Source organism: Oryza brachyantha, unplaced genomic scaffold, assembly GCF_000231095.2.
Source record: "Oryza brachyantha unplaced genomic scaffold, ObraRS2 ChrUN-Ctg46, whole genome shotgun sequence".
Lineage (NCBI taxonomy): Eukaryota > Viridiplantae > Streptophyta > Magnoliopsida > Poales > Poaceae > Oryza > Oryza brachyantha.
Window position 1 is genome coordinate 305,525 of NW_024427246.1, and position 7,476 is coordinate 313,000.

At 53.4% G+C, this 7,476-nt stretch overlaps 1 protein-coding gene across 1 annotated transcript; it reads left to right on the forward strand.

The window, feature by feature from the left end:
- Positions 1-3,519: 3,519 nt before the first annotated feature.
- On the forward strand, positions 3,520-4,960 carry LOC121056121 (extensin-like). Its single transcript, XM_040529929.1, has 2 exons — positions 3,520-4,301; positions 4,744-4,960. The coding sequence occupies exons 1-2, from the start codon at positions 3,520-3,522 to the stop codon at positions 4,958-4,960; spliced, it is 999 nt and encodes a 332-aa protein (XP_040385863.1).
- The last annotated feature ends 2,516 nt before the right edge of the window (positions 4,961-7,476 follow it).

The following is a 7,476-nucleotide window of genomic DNA, read 5'->3' on the forward strand; positions in this document are numbered from 1 at the left end:
TGCAGTGGCCAATGTCAAGCTCTTCCCATTGGGTGTTGTATGTCTTGTACAGCCGATGGTACCAGTTTCTCCAACCCGTCAGGGGAGTGGGGAAACAACGGAATGACTAGGCCCAATCGGAAATGTTTAGACGTGCATTCTTAAAAGGGATCCTACTAGCCTCTGAGCAAATAATATCGGCCGGATCTGGATTACCCATGGGACTAAGAAAATAGAACCTAGGGTTTGGGCTCGAGATCATGATTTGGTTTCTAAGTTGCTGACAAAGAGGGTAATAGGAGAATGAATGTTAGTGTCATCTGGCCAACAAACAACGAGTCGGTACAAAGCAGGGCGGAACGAAAGTTCAGTGAGAAAATCATAACAGTAACCCTATCATAACAGTAAACCCTAGGTGGAAGAAACAGGTGATTCGGCGGCGGAAAGTAAAGTGGGATTAGAGTTGGTGGTTACCTCTGGGATCTTGTAGTCTCTGTCGGCTGAGGACAAAGATGCCATTGGTGGCAATGAAGGCCGGTTCCGGCAGAGGGGACGACAGGGTTCGAGCGGTAGAAATCTTGGGTATGGAATGGAAATGGGTTTCGGCGAGTGCAATAACTTCGAGCAAGGGGCTTGGTGCAGTAGGGACAAGGCCTGATGAAGTCGCAAGAGCTCGGAGAGAGGCTTGGGAGCAATGGCAGGGGTGCCGGAGTTTGGGAGGCAAAAGCTTATAACGCAAGATAGCGGAAATGACCGTTAGCACAGTGGGCCAAAACAGGGGATCCATTGAAACTGTACCGTTGCTACAGTGATAGCCGATGGCGGAAATTGGTTACAGGAGAGGAAATTTCGGAACAATGAGTTATTCCAAAATTGGGGGACATGTGTTAACACCAAATTCTGGCAAATCATCATTATGGATTGAAAAACAGTTAGAGACTGAATCGGACAAGGAGATGCGAATCGGCTAGAGGTAGAAACTGGACGTGGTGTGGTTGCAGCCGATGTAGTCCAGGTCGAACAGGATGTGGAGTCCGATTGGGCCTAAGGTTTTGAGATAGATTTGGTTTTAATTGTGTGTCCGTGTAGATTAAATAGGCTTTATCTTAGATTTCGATTAGGATTCTTGTATTTATTTAGAGTCCAAACCCTGCAAGTTAGTTGGCAATGGATTATTATCCGGTTAGGTTAGCTAGTGCCCGGGGTCCTTGTAAATTATCTCCAGATCAATCTAACTTGGCGCATCGCCTCATAACCTTTGACTTGCGTGAGCTCTCGGTGCAAGGTTTGTCAGCTTCGCAATGTAAGTTCCTGTCACGCCCTGAGTTTTACCCTAGCCAAGAAATAATTAAATAATGCATTAAAAATAATTTGTTAATTAAGGTTCAGGAGAAACTCTGTGTAATAAATTAATTTAATTTAATTGGAAGCTTTTTGGATGTTCAAAAATGTCCCGAAAATATTTTAAATTATTAATAGGATTTATATTTGAATTGCACTCAATAAAATTTGGTCTAATCAACTTAATAAAAATCGGCAAAATTGGAGGCAATTTCTTTTCTTTTTCCATCCTTCCTTTTTTTCCCTCCTTTCTTTTTCCCCTTTTCTTTTTTTCTCTTTTCCTTTTTCCCCTGGCCGAACCCTTTTTCTCCCCTCCCGCTTGCCCCTGGTCGCACGTTCGCCCCCTGCCCCATGCAGTGCCGCACTCCTCTCCCTCCTCTCCAAGCCATGCAGCCGCATCTCTATCTCCACCAAAAAAATCAATTCCAATTAATTGGGACTCCAAGTCTTATCCATTTGAAACCTTATCTATTCCTTATTAATAGGAGATGTGTAACAAGATCTATCTCTAGCTTCCCCCTATAAATACCCCCATACACCCTTGCCTCTTTTCCCCGTCTCCCTCTCCCGTGCATCTCCAGTTGCCTCTTCCGCCTCCGCTACAGCTTTGCCGCCCCTATCCAGTAGCTGCGCAGCAAGCCGCTAGCAGCCCTGCTGCATCCTTGTTCGTAGCACGACGCCGGCTGGTCTCTCTCCACCAAATCTCAGGTTCGTATCTATTTTATTCTTGCGAATCGATCTAAATTAATCTACCGTTTAATTGTTCAGGTTTTCTAGCCTAACAGCGAGGAACAACCGCAATCCGTCGCTGATCTCTCCGCCAAACCTCAGGTTTGCATACGTTTTATTCATGCAAATCAATCTATCGTTAATCTACCGTGTAATTGCTTAGGTTTTCCAATCTATTAGCTAGCGTGAGATTGATTTACGGTGCGGAATTCAATTTCATAAGCGTAGATTGGTTTAACGTTAAAGTCATCTAATTCTAGTTTAGCGAGTCATTAAATCTCAATTTAACGGGTCGTTAACTCCTACCGTTGTTCCGCTAACAGTTCACGGTTTCACGTATCGGATCTAATTTGTCATACGAATCTCTAATTCGTGCATGATTTGGTTCTGTCGTGTGAATGCGTGTACTGTCTGCAATTTCCCGAGTCGTGTCCCAACCGGCGCTCAAAGTCCGCATCACCTCCCTCAGCCCACTCCTCCTTTTCCCTCTCCTCTAGGCTAGCAGGCTGCTGGCCAAGCCGTCCAGCCCGCTCCCTCCGCTCGGCCTGCTCTCCTCCCCTCCCTTCCCACACTAGGCTGGCCGAAGGCCACGGCCGAGACGCCACCTCACTTGCACCAAGTCTAGGCCACCTCCCTCTCCTCCTCCGGGCCACTGACAGGTGGGGACCACCTGTCAGTCCCGTCTTCCTCCTCCAGCCGCAGCGCTGCGTCGTCGCCTCGCCTCGGCTGCCCGCGCCACCATCCACCTGCGCACGCTTCCGCTCTACCTCGCCGCCGCGCTCGCCACCGTGCGCCGCATCCGCGCAGTCACGCCGCATCCCCGCCGTCTCGTCGTGCTCGCGCCTGTGCCGCGACTTGCCACCTCGCCGTCACCGTGGCCGTTGCCGCCTCATCGCGCGCCACGCCCTCGCACCCGCGCTTCGGCGCCGCACGCGCTTGTCGCTGTTGCGCCACGTCCGCTCGTCGCCGTTGTCGCGCCGTTACTTGGCCACCGAGCTGTGTGCGCCGAACCGCCTCGCCACCGCGTCAGCGCCATCGCGCTGCTGCTCTCCCTCGGCGTGCCTTCCCGTTGCTGCGCCTCGCCGTGCACCGCGCCGTCGCGTCACGGATGCCACTCTACTCCCTCTCAGTCGCGCCGCACGTCGGTCTCGACGTCGTCACGGCCATGTGCTGCCGGCCGCCGCCTTCACCGTCCTCCCCGGCTTCCTCGCGTCGCGCCCTTGCCTCCTGCTCACGTCGCCTTGTCGTGCGCCCGAGCTGTCGCTCACAGTGCGCGGTGCTGCCGCGTACGCGCGCGCGTGCCGCTCGTGCCGCCGCACCCACCTTCTGCTTTCCCCGGCCGCCGCCAACCGCCGCTCGCATATCCCGGTGCCGCATCCCGGCCACGCCGCTAACTACCTCCCCGCCCTACGCGCGGTAGCCGCTATAAATCCCCCTCTCCTCGAGCCGCCGCCACCTTTTTCCGCACCGATGATCCACCGTCGCGCCCGTGCGCCACACACCGCCGCCAAGCGTGTGCCGCTGCCTTGCCTGCTAACCGCAACGCAACTGAGCCGGCCGTGCCACGCTGCTCTGTGCCATCGCGCCGCGTCGCCGACGTGTCTCGCCTCTGCTCGCTCGCCCCGCCACACGCCAGCTTGCGCCGCCGCCTTCGGCGCGTTCCGTGCCCGCATCCTCTCCTCCGCATCCGCCCGCTGCGCGGCCTTGCCACTGGACGACGATCGCGCGCCCGCGCCGCCGCTTTGCCGGTTTGTGCCAAGCCGCCGCTCTCGCCAAGCCTATCGCGCCCTCGCCACCGTGCCGTCGCGTCCCGGGCACGCCACCTCGCCCACACTTGTGCCGCTGCCAACTGCCGAGTGCAACCGTCGGCCGCATTCCATGCCGCCGCTAACGACCTCCCCGCCTCCTCCGCGTCCACGCCAGCTGTCACAACCACCTCCCGCACGCACCGGCCGCCACCCTAAATCCCCTCCCTGGCCGCCACTCGCTCCCTTTCGTCGTTGCCGCTACGCTGCTGCCCTTCTCCGCCTCACCCACGCCCGGCCCTCGCTGTCGCTCGAGCGCCGACGCCCCCGCCTCGGGATGTCGCCGATCGCCGCCATGGAACGCTGCTCTTGTCACCCGTGCGCCATTGTCATCGCGCCGCCGGACACCGATCGCCGCCCGAGCGTCGTCATCCTCGCGCCCTCACCGCCGTCGTCCGTCGATGAGCCCGCTCTCCCCCCTTCCTCTATTTCTTCGTGCCACCGCGAGTGCGCCCCACCGCTCGCCGTCGGCCGACGTCCTGTGCCGCCACCCGATCCCGCCGCTCGTCGCCGCTACAAGCCGTGCAACCCCATCGCCGTCTCCGCCTCCTCCACGCTGACTCATCGTCGCTATTCTCGTGGCCAGTGAGCCACCGCCATCCTTTTCCCCCTCTTTCTCCCCCTCCGGGTGCCACTACCAAGCTGACGCAGCCGCCACGCACGTGCGCGCTCTTGTTGTTGTCACAGTCCCTTCGCCCGTCACCACCTTTTCCGTCGCCACCGCCGATCTCCTTCGCCGCCAGCCGTCACCACTTGTCCTCGGCCCTCGCCGACTTGCCGCCGCCATCCCCACCGCCGGTAAGCCGTCGCCGTCCTCCCCCTCCCTCTCTTTTCCTCTTCGCCCGTGGACGCCGAGCCAGTGCCGCCGCCGTGCCCTCGCGTGCTCTAGCTGTCGCCACCGTCTGTCCCGGCGCCGTCTCCCTCGCCTCACCATCACCGACGCGACCCCGCCGTTCCCGGGGTACGCCCGCATACACCGTGTCGTCACCGTCTCCGCCCCGCGCCGTCGGCTGATGTCCTCCCCTCCGCGCCGCTCGTCGGTGGCCGCCCTCCGTGCGCCGCCGCCCATTGGTCGCCTCCCACCGTACGCCGCCGTCGCCATCTAGTCGCTGCCACCGGGGCTCCTTGCCGCCAACGCCGGCTACCACCCACCACCGCCCGCTCCCCGCATCGCCGGTCGAGCTCTCCACCCCTCTCCTCTGTTATGCCTCCCCTCTGGCTGGTAGGGCCCACTAACCAGCCACCACCTCCTGCCGATATGTGGGCCCCGTCCACCAGCTCCGTCTCTCCCCGTGGGCCCCAGCCGTCAGCCTCCTCTCACTCCTGTGCTGATGTCATGCCTCCGATTAATTGCGCAATAAATCATTAAGGTTTCCTGTTTAGTTTAAAAACAGAGTTAATCTTCTAAAATTCATAAGTAATTCATCTAGTCTCCGTTTAGGTCCATTCAAGTTTCATTAAATCCAGAAAATGCCAAGAATCCATTAAAAATAGTTTCTTTCTCTGTTTCAGTAGTTTTATAGCCTGTTTTGCTTGTTTTGCTTTGTTTGTCGTAGGTTTTTCCCCCCGTCGAAGCGCCGTTCGTTTCCGAAGTCGTCGCCGAAGTTCCTCGTGGGTCTAAGCAAGGCAAGTGGCACTCTTCTTTGATCATATTGAACCTATGTTTATAAAATTGCTCGCTTTACATTCAAACATGCATTGTTTTATGCAAATCTATTTATTGTATTTATCTATTGGGCTATTACATTTATATCCGTTGATTCCCACTCATTATTATTGTCATCCCAGGGTTAATTTGACTAGATTTAGGGTTAGTCAATGCTTAGCCATGCTTAGTTCAACTAGCTCACCAATTATTATTTAATCATCTGTTACACTTTGATACACCTTTAATGGTTGTTATCATCATTCATTTCCCGATGTGGATTAAATACAACTAAAATATTGCTTATGGTGGGCTGTGGGTGCATGGTTTTGAGAGTCGTGCCCATGTCAATTAAGGACCGGTTCTCAGGAAACCCTGAAAGTCTTACACGTACTAACCACAAGCCAGAATGGGCAACGGTGAGACTCGTAATCTAGCTTGTCCCTATTCGACCTACCAAGGCAAGGGTGAGCGTGATAGAGTATGGATGGGCAATCGTGGTGTAACGAAAGCCTCTGCTGCTTCCGGATTCACCAAGGCACAAGAGGGGACTGCCCGACTTGGTGTAAAGGACGGGGTGAAACCTAAAGTGCGGTGCGATTGTCTAGGGAGGGTTAGGTGAAAGGTCTTATCATGGTTTCCGTATTGAGGTATCGTGGTGATATGTTGGGGCATGGTAACATGCTTGGGAGCCATGTCTTGTGGGTAAAGTTGTACACCTCTGCAAAGTAAAACTATTCGAATAGCCGTGCCCACGGTTATTGGGCGAACTGACAGATTCACTGGGATTAGTTGAACCATTAATAACCTGATCAATCTTGGAACTGGTTTGACCCTGCGCAACGTGGTGTAACGTTAGCAGTGGTTTGGGTCTGTCGCAGCGTGGTTTAATGTTGGACAGAGGGTTGACCCTGTTGCAGTGTGGTCTAAAGCTGGACAATGGTTTGGGCCTGTTGCAACGTGGTGTAACATTGGACAGCGGATGATTATTTTAAATGTTTACTTTACTTTTAGTTCAGTCTATTTTATTTACTGTTTTGCTAAATTACTGCAGCTTTGTGCAATTTAACCTTAGCCTATCCCTTGATACCCTATTGCATTCATTATTCTCCCTCTCTTGGGTGTTACTTGTTGAGTTCGGTGGTTTGTAGTCAGCCTTGCTTAATTTTTCCCCCACCAGAGCAAGTGCCAGTGTTCCGGTCAGAAGGTTGTTCCAAAGGTTGAAGTGAGGTTCAGTCCGGCGTCGAGAATGCCTGTGGTGTGGAGCCGTCATCGCCAGCTGAAGCTGAAGATTAGATGGTCTAGTCTTGTTTTTCTTTTTTCGCTGCATTTCAATAGATAATTGTTTTCATTTGTTTTTAAGTCGTGGAACTGTGTATTAATTTGTCATAGTGTGTACTCGGGCTGATTCCTGGACCGAGATTTAATACATGCTATTGTTCAGAAATTTGGTGTAAATTTCTGGGCGTGACAGTTCCTGCTTGTCAAAACCCGTCGATCAACTAGAAAAGGACTGTCTCGGTTAAATTCGATCTCCTGTCTAGTTGATCGGTGGGCCGAGTTCTATGGCTGCTTTGATCTATTCTAGCTTAGGGTGGCGATAGTTCTCGATCAAGTCCTCGCGAGTTTCTCTGTTTGATCTGTGGGCGTGGTTTTGGTTAACTTGATTCTATCTCAGTTTAGTCCGATCAATCGAGTTAACCAGATCCGTGTTATCAGATTAGATCGATCTCTCGTGAGGGCTTATCGCTGGAGTTCTAGCCAGCATTATCTCAAGTAATTTGTTGATTGGTTCATTAAGCTCACCGATCTTCATGTTTCTATGAGTATATCGTGCCAGAATTGCATAATGTCTTGGTTGGTTCTGATCTATGTGTGTTTGGTGCGATCTACTTATAGAAAGTTGTCCGATTGGCTAGGTTTAATGGGGTTATTGATAGGTTACGGTGGTTTTCTATCATATTATTCGCATGTTAT

Bases quoted from the DNA above. Each gene is read 5' to 3' on its own strand.
- LOC121056121 (XM_040529929.1), top strand. From the start codon at position 3,520: ATGATCCACCGTCGCGCCCGTGCGCCACACACCGCCGCCAAGCGTGTG. The intron at 4,302-4,743 runs GTGCGCCCCACC...CGCGTGCTCTAG, and splicing joins ATTTCTTCGTGCCACCGCGA to CTGTCGCCACCGTCTGTCCC.